The sequence below is a fragment of the Oncorhynchus keta genome, chromosome 3 (genome assembly GCF_023373465.1).
Source record: "Oncorhynchus keta strain PuntledgeMale-10-30-2019 chromosome 3, Oket_V2, whole genome shotgun sequence".
Classification (NCBI taxonomy): Eukaryota; Metazoa; Chordata; class Actinopteri; order Salmoniformes; family Salmonidae; genus Oncorhynchus; species Oncorhynchus keta.
This window is the reverse complement of record NC_068423.1, coordinates 2,406,215-2,426,955: the sequence shown is the minus strand read 5'-3', so window position 1 is coordinate 2,426,955 and position 20,741 is coordinate 2,406,215. Positions and strand designations below refer to the sequence as shown.

At 45.6% G+C, this 20,741-nt stretch overlaps 1 protein-coding gene across 1 annotated transcript in view; it reads left to right on the top strand.

Moving 5' to 3' along the window:
* LOC118363693 (proline-rich protein 12-like) overlaps positions 1 to 20,435 on the top strand; it is a 42,588-nt gene extending 22,153 nt beyond the window's left edge. The window contains 12 exon segments of the mRNA XM_035744834.2: positions 1 to 3,207; positions 3,536 to 3,766; positions 3,933 to 4,617; positions 8,436 to 8,947; positions 9,127 to 9,243; positions 9,796 to 9,926; positions 10,391 to 10,806; positions 11,584 to 11,703; positions 15,145 to 15,242; positions 18,218 to 18,349; positions 18,539 to 18,634; positions 19,091 to 20,435. Coding sequence (XP_035600727.1) covers positions 1 to 3,207; positions 3,536 to 3,766; positions 3,933 to 4,617; positions 8,436 to 8,947; positions 9,127 to 9,243; positions 9,796 to 9,926; positions 10,391 to 10,806; positions 11,584 to 11,703; positions 15,145 to 15,242; positions 18,218 to 18,349; positions 18,539 to 18,634; positions 19,091 to 19,225 — 5,880 coding nt within the window. The 3' untranslated portion in view covers positions 19,226 to 20,435.
* The last annotated feature ends 306 nt before the right edge of the window (positions 20,436 to 20,741 follow it).

Sequence of the window (20,741 nt, the reverse complement as noted above, 5' to 3'; positions counted from 1 at the left end):
CCTCAGGCCCAAGACCTGAGCTCATCTGGGGTAAGAAAAGGCTATGGGAGCCTGGGAGGGCAAAGCCAGTCGTACTCTGCGGATGTGGTATACGGGACTGACTCTGCTTACGGTTCCCTCCCCTCCTCACTAGGCGGAGAGGGAAGTCCGTCAATAGGTTACGGCCCAGGCCACTCCCCCGCCCTTTTACGGTCGGGTGGGCCGTCTGGGGGTGGAACCTCAGGAGGCGGTGGTAGTAGCAGCTCAGGAGGTGGGACTTCCGGCTCAGGAGGAGGAGCCACAAGCAGTATGGTAAATGAGAGAGGAGGTGGCGGAGGAGGGTCTTACCATATCCCTGAGTCGATCCCCTCCCCGTCGGCCAACTCTGGGATCATCCGTCCAGGGTTGCACTCCCCTGCCACTGCCTGCCCCACCAAGACCCCAGGAGGAACGGGCTCCAACAAATACATCCCCTCTGTCCTTTCCCCCACCTTCATGTCCTCCCCTCAGGGCTACCCTGACACCAGAGGCCCTCGGCCCCAGTCCTACCACCCCAACTCCAGCAAGACCAAATCTGACCCCAGCAGCATGCTAGGTGTGGGCTCTCAGAGGTCTCAAGAGGACGTGGATGACGACTTCTTGATCCAGCACCTTTTCCAAGCCCAGGCCAGTCCAGCGTCCCAGGAGTCCCATCACCACTCCCAGCAGCAACAATCTCAACAGACGGCCCAACAGCAGGCACCTCCACAGCCCGTCTCCTCCACCACAGATGGCGGCAAAGGGCTGTCGTCCTATGAGCTGGGAAAGAGCTCTGAGGAGAGGTGCCACCTCCAGAGTGTTATCCGCACTCACAGCGCCACCTCCAGCACCGAATCGGGCGGGGGGGTTACTGGCCTAGACAGGCAGCTGGAGATGTCTCTCAAGAAACAGCAGCAACAACAACAGAGGAATGACAGACGAGGTGGTGGCAGGATTGGAGGAAGAGGAAGTGCTGAGCAAAGTCACCCCCTCCTCCACCACTCTCTGGGATCAGTGGTGCACTACGGCCGGGGGGACCCATACTCCCTGGGCCCCCAACACACCTCCCACCCGCAGCAACAGCACACTGCCTCCCATGCCCACCTTCAATCCCTCACTCAAATGGACCCGCAGAAGAAGCCACAAGAGCGCTCGGAGCTGGTGTACCCACGCAAGACCCCCGAGGTCCAGCAGCAACAACACTCTCAGTCTCAAGCCTCAGCCACCCTCATGGATTCCCCCACACACCAGTCCCGCCAAACGCCCCACCTGCTCCAGTCTGTGCTGTCCCACACCACCCGCAACAAGATGGAACCCCATCAGCAGCAGCAGCATTCGGTGAGCCAACAACAAGCTATGATGGATGGAGCCGGAGGGCGAATGGGCCCGAATAAACACCAGACTCCGACCCAGCAGGCTTCCCAGCTTCAGCTACAACTCCAGTCCCAGGCTTTGGAGGCCGCAGTGGCGGCCACTCACTACAGCCAAGGACCTCCTCAGCAGGACCAGAGCCAGTCCAAGCAACAACAGCAGAGCTCGGTGGTGTCCTCCCTGGACATGCTGGAGTGCTCGCTCTCCCAGACCTCCAGTACGGATGGAGGGGGAGTGGAGGGGAGAAGAGGAGGAGGGAGTGGTGGAGGGAGTGGAGAGTGCCGCATGCAACAAGAGCAGCAGAGGCTCTCGTCCCACCACCCTCAACACTCAGAGGTCCACTCATTACTCTCTGAGCCTGACATGGGCTTATCCGCCTCCTCGCAAGTGCACCACCTCCCCCAGCACCATCAACAACAGCAACACCCCAACTCACACCACCAGCAAAGCCACTCAGGGCACCACTCCCAAGGCCATGCTCACCCCCTGTCCAACCACTTGCCCCCTCCCTCAGCTTCCACACACTCACAGCAACAGAAGTCCCAGTCCCACCCTTCCCAGCTCACCCTGGGCCAGCAGGTACAATTGGACCAGCAACAGCGCTCTGAGCAGCACCCGTTTGACACGGTCAGCCCTGTGGAGAAAAGCGGCGGCCAGAGCCAGAATCACTTCGTCCCACTCACCTCCATCTGCTTCCCGGATTCGCTCCTGCAAGACGAGGACCGCTCCTTCTTCCCTGGCATGGAGGACATGTTCTGCTCGGACGACTACTCCAAGTCTAGCTGCACCGGAGGAAGCGCAGGCCCAATGCAGGGGGAGATGAACAAAGAGGGACCAGGAGATGGCCATGAGGAGGCCATGAAGGCTAATTCAGGTGGAGGAAGTGGAGGGGGAAGCGGAAGAGCCAGCTACGACATGCATGGCCACCACGGCGGCGACCAGGGCTACGTGCAGTACTGCCACGGTCTCTCCGAGTCAGGCAGCAGCACCCTGGACCTGGACTCCCTTAAGACCCACGAGCTGCCCTCCACCGTCAATACGGAGCAGCTGGGCCTGATCCAGTTGCAGGGCCCTGGAGGCATGGGTGTCACTGGCCCGGGGAAATTGTCCTCGAGTCCAGGCGGGGGCGCTGGCGGTACTGGTGTCAGTCCTGGAGGCCTCACCTCACCCATCTTCTGCTCTTCGCGCCCCAAGAAGCTACTCAAGTCGAGCTCGTTCCATCTGCTCAAGGAGCGCCGGGACCCCAACACGCTGCCCAAGAAGAGCTACGCGCAGGAGTACGAGTTTGAGGATGACGAGGACAAGGACAACCAGCCGGCAGACATCCGCCTGAACAGCCGCCGGCTCCCCGACCTCCCTGACCTGGTCTCTAGTTGCCGTAAGACAGGAGTTGGGGCTGGAGGAGGAGGCACGCTCAGCCCCCTCATGGGAGACCTTAACTTCTACCACACGACAGGCTACCCCCCCCTCGGCCCCCCTCCCCAGCTCATGTCGCAGGACATGGTCAAGAAGAGGGGCCGTAAGCCCACCAAGCAAAAGAGAGATGGGCCTCCCAGGCCCAGGGGTAGGCCTCGCATTCGCCCGCAGCCAGAGCAGCACACGCCCTGCGAAATGTTGACCGGTGAGCTGGGAGGAGGAACCGGAGTAGGAGGGGGGAATGGAGGAGGAATGGAGGGTAAACTGGGCAGGGATCGTGGTGGTGGATGCAGGTTGAGGAGAAATGACATGTTTATGGAGATGACTAGGAAGGACCACATGCAACAACACCACCATCAGCAACAACAGCATCAGCTCCACCACCAGGCTCCACAGCATCAGGAGCCCATACCACCTCTCAAGGTGAGTGATCGAATTGAACTTTATTAATCCCCAGGGGGAAATATAGATGTCATAGCAGGCCTATACTTAAAGGGACATAACACTTTCAAATTAAAGATTGTCAAACAGTTTCAGATCTCTAAAGTAGGCGAATGTCAAGATTTAACCACTTCCCATAAATCTGGATCTACACAACTGATGACATGGGATTCGAATGCATCATGACATCTGACAGCTTTTCATTTTGGAGTGGAATGTTCCTTTAATGTGGCGGGCATAGAAAAGTTTACTGTACTCTGTACTCTATTGGCGTTTTAACAAAACCTTTCCCGTTTTTTTCCTGTCGTAGATCAAACTGCCCATCGGCTCCATGTCCTCTTCCGATGACCTGCTGAGGATAGACTCTCTGTCTGGTACAGACCCCGCTCTGTCGGACGGCTCGGTGGGTTCGGCACCCTCCCTTGGCCTGAGTCCCGGACCCCCGTGCGGAGGGACAGACTCCAACAGGACCCAGAACAAGAGCAAGCAGAACAGCCAGATGATGAGTGATGGAGTGGACGGAGAGGGGATGGATGGAAGGGTAAAGGACTTTCACATTTGTTTGTCCACTGAATCGGTTTAAATTGTTTTATCCTTTGTGTTGTACGTGACAATATTACCCTTCTTAGTTGGTCAAATGAAGAGTGGAAAGCAGTATTTCCCCTCTAATCTATTCCCGACCCGCTCCCTCTCTGTCTCGCTCTCAGGTGGAGGAGAAGGATTCGGAATCCAAGGCGGGCTTCATGGCCTCCTTCATGGACTTCCTCAAGTCGGGAAAGAGACCTCAGGGCTTGGAAATGCCTATGGGAATGGAATCAGGACATGGTGACACCTCACCTCTCAAATGTGGCGGTCTCTGTCCCTTGTCCCCAGTGCCGCCTCCATTCGGGGAGGGTGAGGGCAACGGCGGCCTGGCCCTGGTTGGCTGCCCCAGCCCCTGCAAGCGCACCCTGGATGACGAGCTGAAGAGGAACCTGGAGACGCTGCCCTCGTTCTCCTCGGATGAGGAGGATTCGGTGGGCAAGAACCAGGACCTGCAGAAGAGCATCTCCTCAGCCATCTCGGCTCTCTATGATACACCGCAGCTGGCCTTCCAGCCGCCCCCTCCTCCTCCCCCACCCCAGTCCCAACCCCAACCCAGGCAGGCCCAGCACACATCGACCCCTCTGCAGCCCCCCACCCTCAGCCCCCAGACCCCCTCACACACCCCTCACACCCAGCTCCAGGCGGCCGAGCCGGCTGTACTACAGCGAGAGGACCGGGAGATGGAGGAGAATGATGATGATGATGAGGAGGAGAGGAAGATGGGAGGAGGGGGTAATGAGAGTGAAGTGAAGGTTATGGAAGAGGAGGCGCCAGAGTTTGAAACACTTGGTGTACACAAATTAGAAGGTAAGGGAAATACCGGGGCCATACAGATCATATTGATGATATTTTGTTGTCGATGATTGCCAATGCCAGTATGGCAAAAGGAGAAGAAAAAAAACATGTCCTTGCGAGGTGAGGGGATCAACTGAGATTGCAAATGAAAACTTTGTCATTTGGATGACAAGTTTTTAATAAAAGTTGCACAGTGCAGCATAAAATGTGGCAAGCGACCACTTAGTAGTAGTTTCCCACATATTTACTATTTTGGCTCAGATGTAATAGTATAAAATATTGTACCATAATATCTGAGCCCCTTGACTTTTTCCATATTTTTTTGTGTTCTAAATTGGATTAAATTGTTTTTCGCAGCAATCTACACACAATACCTCATAATGACAAAGCCCCAGAATACCCCAGACATTTTTGCAAATGTATTGAAAATAAAAAACGATCACATTTACCTAATTATTCAGACCCTTTACTCAGTACTTTGTTGAAGCACCTTTGGCATCGATTACAGCCTTGAGTCTTCTTGGGTATGATGCTACAAGCTTGGCACAGCTGTATTTGGAGAGTTTCTCCCATTGTTCTCTGCAGATCCTCTCAAGCTCTGTCAGGTTGGATGGGGAGCGTCGCTGCACAGCTATGTTCAGGTCTCTCCAGAGATGTTCGATCGGGTTCAAGTCCGGGCTCTGGGTGACATTTAATCCTCGTACAAAATCCCCGTCTTAGGTCAGTTAGGATCACCAATTTATTTTAAGAATGTGAAATGTCAGAATAATAGTAGAGAGTGATTTATTTCAGCCTTTATTTCTTTCATCACATTCCCAGTGGGTCAGAAGTTTACATACACTCAATTAGTATTTGGTAGCATTGCCTTCAAATGGTTTCACTTGGGTCAACTGTTTTGGGTAGCCTTCCACAAGCTTCCCACATTAAGTTGGGTGAATTTTAGCCCATTCCTCCTGACAGAGCTGGTGTTACTGAGTCAGCTTTGTAGGCCTCCTTGCTCGCACACGCTTTTTCAGTTCTGCCCACAAATGTTCAATAGGACTGAGGTCAGGGCGTTGTGATGGCCACTCCAACACCTTGACTTTGTTGTCCTTAAGGCATTTTGCCACAACTTTGGAAGTATGTTTGGTGTCATTGTCCATTTGGAAGACCCATTTGCGACCAAGCTTTAACTTCCTGACTGATGTCTTGAGATGTTGCTTCAATTTATCCACGTAATTTTCCTACCTCATGATGCCATCTATTTTGTGAAGTGCACCAGTCCCTCTTGCAGCAAAGCACCCCCACAACATGATGCTGCCACCCCCGTGCTTCACAGTTGGGATGGTGTTCTTCAACTTGCAAGCTTTCCCCTTTTCCCTCCAAATATAACGATGGTCATTATGACAAAACAATTATATTTTTGTTTCATCAGACCAGAGGACATTTCTCCAAAAGTACGATCTTTGTCCCCATGTGCAGTTGCAAACCATATTCTGGCTTTTTTATGGCTGTTTTGGAGCAGTGGCTTCTTCCTTGCTGAGCGGCCATTCAGGTTATGTCAACATAGGACTCGTTTTACCCTGGATATAGATACTTTTGTACCTGTTTCGTCCAGCATCTTCACAAGGTAATTTGCTGTTCTGGGATTGATTTGCACTATTCACACCAAAGTACATTCATCTCTAGGAGACAGAACGTGTCTCCTTCCTGAGCAGTATGACGACTGCGTGGTCCCATGGTGTTTATACTTGCGTACAGATGAACTTGGTACCTTCAGGCATTTGGAAATTGCTCCCAATGATGAACAAGACTTGTGGAGGTCTTGGCTGATTTCTTTTGATTTTCCCATGATGTCAAGCAAAGAGGCACTGAGTTTGAAGGTAGGCCTTGAAATGCATCCACAGGTACACCTCCAATTGACTCAAATTATGTAAATTAGCCTGTCAGAAATTTCTAACGCCATTACATAATTTTCTGGAATTTTCCAAGCTGTTTAAAGGCAAAGTCAACTTTACTATATGTAAACTTCTGACCCACTGGAATTGTGATACAGTGAATTATAAGTGAAACAACCTGTCTGTAAACAATTGTTGAAAAATGTACTTGTGTCATGCACAAAGTAGACGTCCTAACCGACTTGCCAAAGCTATAGTTTGTTAACAAACATTTGTGGAGTGGTTGAAAAACTAGTTTTAATGACTCCATCCTAAGTGTATGTAAACTTCCGACTTCAACTGTATGTGTATAAGGTATTTGTTTTTTTATATTTAATAGATTTGCAAACAATAACCTAAGAACCTGTTTTCACGGTGTCATTAAGGGGTATTGTGTGTAGATTGAATAATAAAAAAAAATATCTATTTCAGAATAAGGCTGTAATGTAACAAAATGAGGAAAATGTCAAGGGGTCTGGATATTTTCCGAATGAACTGTATATAGTGAATATAAATACATTTCAAAGATTATACTGAATTACATTTCAAAGATTATACTGAATTACAATTCATCAGTCAATAAAAATGAATTCCTTAATCTATGGATTTCTCATGACTGCGAGTACAGATACGCATCTGTTGGTCACAAATACCTTAAGGTCGGGGTGTGGATCAGAAAACCAGTCAGTATCGGGTGTGACCACCATTTGCCTCCATGCAGCGCGACACATCTCCTTCGGATAGAGTTAATCAGGCTGTTGATTGCGGCTTGTGGAATGTTGTCCCACTCTTCAATTGCTGTGCGAAGTTGCTGGGTATCAGCAGGAACTGGAGTACACTGTCGTACATGTCGATCCAGAGCATCCCAAACATGCTCAATGGGTGACATGTCTAGTGAGTATGCAGTTCATGGAAGAACTGGGAAATTTTCAGCTTCCAGGAATTGTGTACAGATCCTTGCGACACGGGGCCGCACATTATCATGCTGAAAAATGGGGTGATGGTGGCGGGTGAATGGCAGGATCTCATCATGGTATCTCTGTGCGTTGAAATTGCCATTGATAAATCTCAATTGTGTTCGTTGTCCGTAGCTTATGCTTGCCCACACCATAACCCCACCACCACCATGGGCACTCTGTTCACAACGTTGACATCAGCAAACCGCTCTCCCACACGACGCCATACACATGGTCTGCAGTTTGAGGCCGGTTGGACATACTGCTAAATTTCAAACGGCTTATGGTAGAGAAATTAACATTCAACAGCTCTTGTGGACATTCCTGCAGTCAGCATGCCAATTGCACTCTCCATCAAAACTTGAGATGTGGGGTTGTGTGACAAAATTGCACATTTTAGAGTGGCCTTTTATTGTCCCCAACACATGATGCACTTGTATAATCATCATGCTGTTTAATCAGATTCTTGAAATGCCACACCTTGTAGCTGAATGGATTATCTTGACAAAAGAGAAATACTCACTAACATGGATGTAAACAAATGTGGGCACACTTTACATCTTGCGTTTGATTTTGTTCAGTGTAGATAATATATCTATTTTTGGCACCAGGAAAAAACGTTCCCCTTCTCATATCTTACAAGACTTTTCTTCATATTCTTGTTGGTTCAGCTCATGCCCCATTTTTCTTCGAATTTATTTTCAGGAGTTAGCTCATGACAAATAATTATTTTAGCCTGTGGCTGTGCTGTTGCTGTACAATTCTGTCCTTGAATTGCACACAAAGTAAAGAACTGAGTAATAGAAATGTTATGATGATAGTTCTAAAAGTTTGAACTGAATGATATTAAAGGCCCACAACTGTGATCTTTACAGCTGTTTTGGTTTATTTAAATTATACCGTATATACCTATTGATTCTTGAAGAAAATTACATGAGCACTTCTCTCCATTTTCCAGCTTCCCTCCCAGAGTCCCAGGAGGCACCAGTCGCACCCCCACATCCCTCCGCCTCCCCCGCTCAATCCTTCTCTCCCTCTCCCCCGCCTTCCCCCTTACCTCCCCTCTCTCTCCCTTCATCACCCCTGCCGCCACAAGAAGAAGCACAACAGCAGAAGTCCCAACCTCTGAGCCCCCTCCCTCCTTTCAATCCCTCCCCTCTTCATCCTGCTCACGCAACCCTCCCTCTCTATCCCTCCCCTCTTCATCCTGCTTCTGCCACTCTACCTCTCTCCTCCCCGCTTCCTCAGTCATCCCCGGCCACGGATATCCCCAAGTACTCACCGGAGCCCCGCGCGTCCCCGGAAGAAGCCCCTGCCTCTCAGGTCACCTCGCTGCACGTGGCTCAGAAGCAGGAGGATGCCGCCATCGCCGGAGAGAGCGAGGAGGATGAGAGCGAGAGCGGAGGTGAAGGCATTTTCCGAGAGAGGGACGAGTTTGTGGTGCGTGTGGAAGACATTGCAACTATGAAGGTATTTGTGTGTGTGTGTGTGTGTGTGTGTATGTGTGAGTAAAAAATACATCACTAATCAACAGTTTGTCAAAATAGTCCATCTGTTCCGTTAAGTGTGTGAGAGTATGTGTGTGTTCATATATGGTAGGTGTGTGTTCAGTATGTGATGTATTGACTCCCTCACCCCTCAAACCCTAGCTGGCCCTGAAGACCGGTCGAGAGCCTCCCCCCATCTGGAGGGTGCAGAAAGCCCTGCTGCAGAAGTTCAGCCCTGAGATCAAGGACGGAGAGAGGCAGTTCTGTGCCACCAGCAACGTGAGTCAGTCCGTCTGTCCACCAAACACATGACTGTCACTGCTCAATGTCAACACAGCATGTATGTTACTGTCTATCAACAGGGCACGCAATGGAAAATGTTTTAAAACATTTTGTTAAAATGAAATTAAAATTCTCTACCTGATTCAGTACCTTTTCCTCCATTTAGTGCCTAATGAACACGACCCTGATGATGTCTGTCTATGTGTGGTTGGTTGTTGCATTACAGGTCGTCTTAGTTCTCAGAAGAGTGCTTATATCATATTAATGTGATTCCTGATATCTAAAATGCCCAAACTGTTTCTAGATCAGCACTCGTACTCCTTTGCCTTTTTAGATTCTAACAAATGGACAGTGTGGTCCTGGTCCTAGATCAACACTCCTAAAGTGAGACACTTTATGACCGTGGAACCTGATATACACCGTGCAGCACAACTGCAATAAAGATTAACCTGGGACAGGCCCATTGATTTGTGTGGATCCCAAGATAGGTACTTATTGAACAGCTACTCATCAGGTATCCAAATAAACAAAATGGCTACTCTTCCTCAGTATCTGGGCTATTTTGGAGATGCCAAGAGGCGGTACCAGCGCCTGTACGTCAAGTTCCTGGAGAACGTTAACAAGAAGGACTACGTGAGAGTGTGCTCTCGACGACCCTGGCACAGACCATCTGGACTGAGGTACCCATTAGGGGATTTATTCAATTCTAATCTAGACATGTCCAGTGTTTTTTTTTTTTATGCCTTCACTTCTCAAAGTTATTCTTCCACCTTGTCATTGAACAATCCATAAGACAGTACTGTCTGAAAGATATGCTTGGAAGGTTTGTTACTTGCACCTCTCAAATATACATTTCGGAGAGTGCTGTCCTGTTGAATGTCCATGGACAATGTTTAAGAGGAAAATACTAGCCTAAAGAGCTAACATGGTGTTTGCACTTTGATCTAGCCATCCAGAGTGTTCCAGAAAATCTGAAGTAGCCAGCATACTGAAAAATGTAGCAAGCTAGAGGGTGCGTGGGCATAACCCCCCACAACATGAGGGTTAGTTGTCAGCTATTTTGCTGGCAGAGGGTGCTTATGGAACTGGCCATCTGAAATATTGTTCCGTTCTCTTTATTCAAATCTCCACTCGTCTTCAACAGGCGACAGGCCCTCCCCAAAATAGCGTCCCCGCCTCGAGCCGAGAGGGAGCAGCGAGTGGCACCGCCGCGTGAGCCAGTGCAGCGCGAACCGAGGGAGAGAACAAGGGCAAAGAACGAACAGCGAGAAAAGGCGACCGCGGGGTTGAAAGAGAAGCAGAGGGAGAAGGAGAGGAGGGTGCAACTATCTCAGGAGAAGCCTGAGAAACGGGCCGCCGCGGTGGCAACGATGGAACGAGGGAAGGGGAAAGAGGAGAAGAAAGGAGGAGTGGAGAAAGAGAAGATTGAGTGCCCTCCCAAGTCGAAGCCAGCCAAGGTCAAGGCAGAGCCTCCTCTGAAAAAGAGGAAGAAGTGGCTGAAGGAGGTCCCCTCTTCATCTGATTCAGACTCGTCCGAGGAGGCAGCCAGTGAGGATGAGAGTGAGAAACCATTTTGTGCCTATAGGGCCAGTTTTCCAGACACGGATTAAGCCAAGTCCAGGACTAAAAAGCATTCTCAATGGAGATTCTCATTTGAAATAGCTTTTTAGTCCAAGACTAGGCATAAACCGTGTCCATGATAGTCCATCATAAAGTAGCCCATAATATTTTTGATACTTTGTGAACCCATTTTGTACCGATTTATTGATAGCTACACCATACATACTATATAGTGCACTACTTTTGACCAGAGCCCTGTGGGCCCTGGTCAAAAAGTAGTGCACTATAAAGGGAATAGGGTGCCAATTGGAATGTAGACCATATCTGTTTAGCCTATAAGTATGTGTTTGTGCATTCAAACTGGTTGGAGGGATTATGAGATGTTCGGGGGAGTAATAGGTGTCTGTGTCTGCCCTCAATGAATGGAATAGAATGACTCAGGAGGGGAGACAAAAAGAAAATCTGTCAGGAATGTATTTGGCAATTGGGTAGAGATGCTGTGTGTGTAGTGTTGTCACGATAGGAACACAATGCAGACTACACTTTTTTTCCCTCTATGAATTGTACTGTATGTTACATAATTGTGTGCAAAAGCTTGGAAATGCATTATTATTTTTTTACTTGTGAGTTACAACATAAGATAACATTATGCCCATCTTCCTCAGTTTCCATACCATAATACGCCTGAGTATTTTGATACAGGTGGTTTGCCAACCCTATGTATGTGTTTGTGTGTGTGTTGTCTAAACCCTGTATGTGTTTGTAACCTCTGTGCAGTGCCAGTGCGAGGTGGGGTGAACAACCGGGCCATGCGTGAGATGTTCAGGAGCTATGTGGAGATGCTGGTCAGCACGGCCCTGGACCCCGACATGATCCAAGCCCTGGAGGATACAGACGGTGAGAGCCCAGAACACACACACACACACACACACACACACATGACCCTGGACCTCGACATGATCCAAACCCTGGAGGCCAGACATTAAGAGCAGAACACAGTCAATTTCAAGGAATATAACTTTTTTTATTTATTTTGATTTGGAATAAATTAAAATGTGGCACTGACTCACCCATGGCTTGATGATTTACCATTGTCTCAATGAAGAGTTCAACGAGCTTGTGCGACATGCACGTACAGATACAATTCAGCTAGAGTTAGCTGTTGGAGGTCAAGAAATATCCACCTGGTAGTACGGATGAAGCCTGTGCTGTAATGTACACCTAACTAAATCTGGCTAGTTAGAAAACCCAGAGTGTAGATCTAGCTTCCTTCGTTGTACTGCCCCTTCCCATTTAAGCCATTGAAGTTCAAGGCCGACCGCAGTACTACAGGCATTGTTTGCAGAAAACAGGATCTGCTTCGTGGTCAATTTTCATATAAAAAAATGTCAAAAATTCCAAGATGATTTTTGTACCAAAAATTGCTTCTAATACACAATATGTATAGTATGTCCTTGAACTGATTTATTTAAAAATGGCACCCAGAAGAAGTTAGTAATGGTTGCTAATGGCAGCCTGCAGTACCCCAGTCAGCCTTCAACTTGAGTTACTCAAAAGAAGGGGCAGCACTAAGCAAGTCTGCAACGTCACTTCCTGGAGTAGCTCAAACTGCGCATGTTATGTCTCCATGAGACGCCATCTTAACAGTCTTCATTTGGCTACAATGCGCGATTGAGTCTTCAAATAGGAATGAATGGTGTCATGTGATCGATGGTTTTGTCCATTCATATACTGAACAAAAATATAAATGCAAAAATTTCAATTTTTTTACTGAGTTACAGTTCATATAAGGAAATCAGTTGAAGAACCCGAATGTGGAGGTCGTGGACTGGCGTGGTTAGACTTGGTCTGTGTTTGTGAGGCCGGTTGGACGTACTGCAAAAATGGTCTGAAACGATGTTGGAGGCAGCTTATGGTAGAGAAATGCAATTCTCTGGCAACAACTCTGGTGGACATTCCTGCAGTCAGCAGGCCAATTGCACGCTCCCTCAACTTGAGACATCTGTGGCAGTGTGCAGTTTTGTCACACGACACATTTTAGTGGCCTTTTATTGTCCCCAGCGCAAGGTGCACCTGTGTAATGACCATGCTGTTGACTCAGCTTCTTAATATGCCACACCTGTCAGGTGGATGGATTATCTTGGCAAAGGAGAAATGCTAACTAAAAGTGATGAAAACAAATTTGTGCACAAAATTTGAGAGAAATAACCTTTTTTTTGCATATGGACACTTCTGGGATCTTTTATTTCATCTCATGAAACATGGGATCAACATTTTACATATTTTTGTTCAGTGTTTGTGTATATAGTCAGGTCTTTTGTTGACCAATAAGAAGGCTGCACCATTAGAATACAATTTTTGTGTGGGCCCAATAAGCATTTTGGGGAAACAGTGTTTCACAGTACTATCATTCCACTATCACTGTAGACATATATAAAGGATGTTTTCTGAAATTACAATGCAAAAATATTACATAGCTCCTTTAATCAAATGTTATTTTGCGTTTAAATAGTGATATTCTAATGCATATCACAGTACACATTTAGTAATAACAGGATGCATTTGAAACTTCACAAGCAGTAAAACTTTTCTATGACTTCATGCGTTTACATTTTTTGGATAGGAGTGGGTTAAAATGACTTGTGAAATGATAAGCACACGAAAGACGACACTTCTAAAAGCCTAGTTCCCACCATAGCCAGCTGTATTTGCAGGATAACCTTTCATTTTGATTTCTGCAAAAATGTAAATGTGGCATGGATTACTATTTCAGCGTTGTCTCAATGAAGACTTTGGCGTTCGACTATCCACTTTCAACACGAATGCGCAGTTACAAGCTGGCTCGAGTTAATGGTGGTTGCATGATACAGTTCCACCTTCGTAACATGGTTGAAGCCTGAGCTGGAATTTTGAAGCTAACTGAAGCTGGCTAGGTTTAGAAAATCATGAAAAGATCTTAACTATCGTCATAGAACACCCCTCTGGACCCAACATGACACAACACACACACGTACTCGGCCCTGGAGGACACTGACGGTGAGAGCAGAACACACTCACTCACACAGCCCTGGACCCCGACATGATCCAAACCCTGGAGGACACAGAAGTTGAGTGCAGAACACACTCATTCACAAACACACACACACATACACACACTACCAATATTTTGTAAGAACAGCTGTACCTTCAGGCATTTGGAAATTTCTCCCAATGATGAACCAGACTTGTGGAGGTCTACAATTTTTTGTATGATGTCTTGGCTGATTTCTTTTGATTTTCCCATGATGTCAAGTAAAGAGGCACTGAGTTTTGAAGGTAGGCCTTGAAATACATCCACAGGTACACCTCCAATTGACTCAAATGATGTCAATTAGCCTATCAGAAGCTTCTAAAACCGTGCCGGAATTTTCTGGAATTTTCCAAGCTGTTTGAAGGCACAGTCAACTTAGTGTATATAAACGTCTGACCCACTGGAATTGTGATACAATGAGAAATAATCTGCCTGTAAACAATTGTTGGAAAAATTACCTGTCATGCACAAAGTAGATGTCTTAACCAACTTGCCAAAACTATAATTTGTCAACAAGAAACTTGCGGAATAGTTGAAAAATGGGTTTTAATGACTCCCAACTTAAGTTTATGTAATTTTCCGACTTCAACTGTAGGTCTTGCATTATGCCAATGCTTTGTGAGAAAGTACAAGTTGCCTCATGGTTATCCCAAGTTGAGGACTTGGCCCTAAATCATTCTGATTAGGAGTTAGATGTATTTGGTAGAAAGGGTCACTGTTGCATGATTTACACAATTGCGCTGAACTTGTTAGGCCTGGTTATGCATTCACCTTTAATTGCAGGAACAAGGTTATTAGAAAGTGTCTGATTCAGCAGTTGCTTTGTGCTCATTTGTGAAAAGCAGCTAGTGTGGTCATGTCAGCTGTAATATGTCAGTAAAGAGTTTTGTAAGGGCCCAACGCTTAACGTTAAATTGAACGTCAACTGTACTGTTCTAAATGACCAGTTGAAGAAAGTTGTGGTTATGGTGGCTGAGAGATCAATTGTTTGGTATTTTGAGATTTCAAATGGTCAAACCCCTATTGATCAGGCTACACAATGCCACACACACCAAACAAGGGCAAACATACCTTTAGGAATGTTGAAGAGCAGTCAGTGCACACTGTAGGAAAGTGTGCCGTTCAGTAAAAAACCGTTGAGGATTGTAATTAAAATATTTCATCAACTGAATATGCCCCTGGTTAGCCTCCCCAAGGTTTGGAATGATTTGAGAGCCTTGTGAAACATATCCATTTAATAATGTTTTGCTCTCCATTGGTTCCCTCAGATGAGCTGTACCTCCCCGGGATGAGGAAGATTGACGGCATCATTGTGGAACAGAAGAGGAGGCTGATGAGGAGAATTAACATGGGTACTCAGCACCAGGTAACCTGCTTTGAATGTACTCTGTGTGTGTGTATATACAGTACCAGTCAAATGTTTGGACACACTTACTAATTTCAAGGTTTTTCTTTATTTTTACTATTTTTCTACATTGTAGAATAATATTGAAGACATCAAAACTATGAAATATCACATGAAATCATGTAACCATAAAGCGTTAAACAAAATCAAAATATATTTGAGATTCTTCAAGGTAGCCACCCGTAGCCTTTTTTTCCCCACCTTTATTTAACCAGCTAGGCAAGTTGAGAACAAGTTCTCATTTACAGTTGCGACCTGGCCAAGATAAAGCAAAGCAGTTCGACACATCCAACAACACAGAGTTACACATGGAGTAAAACAAACATACAGTCAATATACAGTAGAAGAATAAGTCTATATACAATGTGAGCAAATGAGGTGAGATAAGGGAGGTAAAGGCAACAAAAAAAAGGCCATGGTGGCGAAGTAAATACAATATAGCAAGTTAAACACTGGCTGACTTGGTAGATTTGCAGTGGAAGAATGTGCAAAGTAGAGAGAGAAATAATGGGGTGCAAAGGTGCCTTGATAACAGCTTTGTACACTCTTGGCATTCTCTCAACCAGCTTCACTTGGAATTATTTTCCAACATTCTTGAAGGAGTTCTCACATTTGCTGAGTGCTTATTGGCTGCTTTTCCTTCACTCTGTAGTCCAACTCATCCCAAATCATCTCAATTGGGGTGAGGTCAGGTGATTGTGGATGCCAGGTCATCTGATGTAGCACTCCATCAGTCCTTTATTGGTCAAATAGCCCTACCACAGCCTGGAGGTGTGTTGGGTCATTGTCCTGTTGAAAAACAAATGATAGTCCCACTAAGCGCAATCCAGACGAGTTGGCGTGTCGCTGCAGAATGCTGTGGTAGCCATGCTGTTTAAGTGTGCCTTGAATTCTAAATAAATCACAGACTAAGCACCATCACACCACCACCTCCATGCTTCATGGTTGGAACCACACATTCGGAGATCATCCGTTAACCTACTCCGCATCTCACAAAGACAAGTTGGTTGGAACCAAAAATCTCAAATTTGGACTCATCAGACCAAAAGACTGATTTCCACCAGTTTTATGTCCATTGCTCATGCTTCTTGGCCCAAGAAAGTCTCTTCTTATATTGGTGTCCTTTAGTAGTGGTTTCTTTGCAGAAATGTCACCATGAAGGCCTGATTCATGCAGTCACCTCTGAACAGTTGATGTTGAGATGTGTCTGAACTCTGTGGAGCATTTACTTGGACTGCAATCTGAGGTGCAATTAACTCTAATGAACTTTTCTGCAGCAGATATAACTCTAGGTCTTCCTTTCCTGTGGCGGTCCTCATGGGAGCCAATTTCATCATAGCACTTGATTTTTTCAATTGCACTTGAAGAAACTTTAAAAGTTCTTGAAATTTTCCGGATTGACGGACGCATGTCTTAAAGTAATGATGGACTATCGTTTCTCTTTGCTTATTTCAGCTGTTCTTGCCATATTATGGACTTAGACCTATTTGGTAAAAGACATTCTTCTGTATTAGAGGTAGACCGATTTAATCAGCATGGCCGATTTCAAGTCTTCATAACAATCGGTCATCTGCATTTTTGGGCGCCGATTACATTGCATTCCACTAGGAAACTGCGTGGCAGAGTTACACCTGTTACACGAGTGCAGCAAGGAGCCAAGATAAGTTGCTAGCTAGCATTACACTGATCTTATAAAAAACAATCAATCTTCATATAATCACTTTAACTACACATGGTTTATGATATTACTAGTTTATCTAGCTTGTCCTGCGTTGCATATAATCAATGCGGTGCCTGTTCATTTATCATTCAATCACAGCCTACTTTGCCAAACAGGTGATGATTTCACAAAAGCATATTTGTTGCAGGAATGTACCTAACCATAAACATCAATGCCTCTCTTAAAATCAATACACACATAAACCTGCATATTTAGTTAAAATAAATTTATGTTAGCAGGCAATATTAACTAGGGAAATTGTGTCGCTTCTCTTGCGTTCATGTCACGCAGAGTCAGGGTATATGAAACAGTTTGGGCTTGCCTGGCTCGTTGCAAGCTAATTTGCCAGAATTTTACATAATTATGACCTAACATTGAAGGTTGTGCAATGTAACAGCAATATTTCGACTTAGGGTTGCCACCTGGACTACAAGCTGTCAAGCATTCCGCAGGGATGCTGGCCCATGTTGACTCTAATGCTTTCCGCAGTTGTCAAGTTGGCTGGCTGGATGTCCTTTTTGAGGGTGAAAAACCCAGCAGCGTTGCAGTTCTTGACGCACCCTTATACCGGGTGTGCCTGGCACCTACTACCATACCCCGTTCAAGGGCACTTAAATCGTTTTGCTTGCCCATTCACTCTCTGAATGGCACACATACACAATCAATGTCTCAATTGCCTCAATGCTTAAACATTATTCTTTAACCTGTCTCCTCCCTTTCATCAACACTGATTTTAAAGTAGATTAATTAAGTGACATCAATAATTGTATTTTTATTTTACCTTTATTTAACTAGGCAAGTCAGTTAAGAACAAGTTCTTATTTTCAATGACGGTCTAGTGGGTTAACTATCTGTTCAGGGGCAGAACGACAGATTTGTACCTTGTCAGCGCGGCGGTTTAACTTGCAACCTTCTGGTTACTAGTCCAACGCTCTAACCACTCGGCTACCCTGCCGCCCCAATAAGGGATCATAGCTTTCACCTGGTCAGTCTGTCATGGCAAGATCATGTGTTCCTAATGTATTCTTCAGTCTGTGTATGCTTCTCTGGCCATCTGTTTCTATGTATTTGTTTGCAGGATTCTGATGAATTTACATTTGATATTTGTTTTATAGAATATTATGTTTCTATTTAACCTCAAACGTTCTAGCCTTTTCGATATTCAAGGTCTACCTTTCATTCTGTCCTTCCTATTTCTCTCTCTCCACCCATTTAGGATACCCTGCACACGTACCCTCAGATGGCGGGGGACCCCCTGGACTCAGGAACTGTGAGGGTGCGATTCAGTGGGGAGGGCTACAACCGCAAGACTCTCAACAGAGTCAAGAAGAGCCTGCCCAAACCACAGGTGTGTGTTTGTTGGTAATTCTGTGTGTGTGTTTGGGGGAGGGTGGGGTTGGTTGTCCATCTCTCATAAGTTGATAAAGTGTGTGTGTGTGTATTCCCATGTCATGCTGTTGAACCTTGATTAGATGTGTGGGGGGGGGGGGTTCATATGTTTTTATACTATTAGAATAACCTCTCTGTCTTCCGCCAGGACCTAAAACTGTCAACAGAGTCATGTCGGATCTACAGCCTCTATCACTCCCTGCATCATTATAAATATCATACTTTCTTACATTGTAAGAAAGAGGTAAGGACATCCGACCTGTATTTTATACTATTGTAATAGGTATTTAAATATGTTGCGATATTTAAATAGCATCGAGAACAGTTCTTTAAAAAATATTTATATTTACCCAGCAGAAATATTAGTCCATCTTGTTTGATTCCCGAACCACTGCTTAAAGACACAAGCTTATATTGTTCCAATCAACACACAAGAGATGTAATATATAGTGTTTTATATGTCCCATGCTGACATAGTCAACTAAATTAAATTCATACTTCATTGCCAATCAACAATAGTTGATAGGAATTCTAAATATTTTGTTTATATTAATATTGTGTTTCCCCAGCATACATCAAATATTGTTTATTCCTTGGGTAGATACACCATAGCCTAGACATGAACTTCTATTTTTCAAATAGACATACTATTACCATAGTCAAAACATATATTGTGCTTATATTCTGTCTTCCCTGGCAGACCAACACTATAGAGCAGGCAGCTGAGGACCCTGGGCAAGAGGAGGTGGTGCAGCAGTGTATGGCCAACCATGGCTGGCTGGATACCCTCTTCAACTCCTTCATCGAGCTGCTCACACTCAGCACCAAGGCCTGAGGGACAGACCAAGGGGAAAGAATACAGAAAGAAAGAGGGAAAGCCAAAGAACATAAGGCACAGAAACTAGGGCCCCAGAAACAGAGGTTGGTGAACGAGTGGAAACGACGGAATAGAGTTGTATAGAGGCCCCATCTCACCTGGAGTCGTGTGGGTCTGAGGGACAACTTGAAAGGCCACTCTAGGAACAAGAGGGTTGGTAGGTGTGACCTTGGAGAGTGACCTCTCCTTAGTTGCTCAATTACTAAAATATAGAATTACTTGACCTTGAGAATGGATGATGACCCCACAGGTGCTGGGGTCGTTCCTGATGGGCCAAGAGAGGAGACTGACCAATCAGGAGACAAAGACTGACATTAGGGTCACAGAGAAAAGACAAGGCAGATGGATGAGGTATTGCACCAAGTTACAGAGGATTGTCATACTGACATTGTAAAACGGTGTCAGTCCCAAACAGTTCAGAGAGAATCTATTACTGTTTCGTTTTTACATAAATTATCTTTTAAAGACTCTAACGGCTTTTAACGAGTGGACGTGAGCGAGAATGCTTTTTAAAACATTGTGTTAGAGGAGTGCAGTGTGACTATATGGGAACGGATGCAACATAAAGGTGTTAATTCTCGCTCGCTCTATGCGACAGTAGTCGGCAGTACCGGCGCGCTATGTGGTAGTATATAAACACATTTGTATTATTTATGAGGTTTTTAATATAAACTCTCACAAGCGCTGGGATGCCGCCTTAGCATTTTAAGTAACATTTTTCACAGGTTATACATAAAATCGTACACCCACATATCCGAGCTGTCTTCCTTTTTTTTTTTCTATACAAAAGATTTGAGGACGAGACGAAAACATGTTATCAACTATGTCTGTAAACGGGGAGAATGGGAGAGTATATTTGAAATGTAGACATTGTAGTGCATTAGTTCATTCATCAGAATCATGCAGGTTAAAAATGAAAGAAACTAATAACCATATCCAGTTCCCTTATACACGAGTGGTTATAAATAAGTAATATTTAAAAAGGAAATAGTAATTTCAATTTTATTAGTTTGATATTTGGGCATATTACTATGTTTCCAAAAGAAAGTCAATCAAATTTTCCTTCGAAAGAAAGTCTTTGTGTAAATATTGTACAGTTCTTGACACGTTGTTTTCTTCTGTACATTAACCCTGTATTTGAAAAACAAATAAAACCGGCAAAGAACAATTTGTTGTTGAAATCAATGTATATGAAATGCAACAACTCCTCCACTATGCTGATCCTCAACACTGGAGCATAACAAGGGTGCCTGCTCAGCCCCCTCCTGTACTCCCTGTTCGCCCATGGCTGCGTGTCCACGCATGTCTCCAATTCAATCATCAAGATTGCAGACAACAACAGTCGTAGGCCTGTTTAACAACAACGATGAGACAGCCTACAGGGAGGAGGTGAAGGCCCTGGCAGACTGGTGCCAGGAAATTAACCTCTCCATCAACATCAACAAAACGAAGGAGCTGATTGTGGACTTCAAGA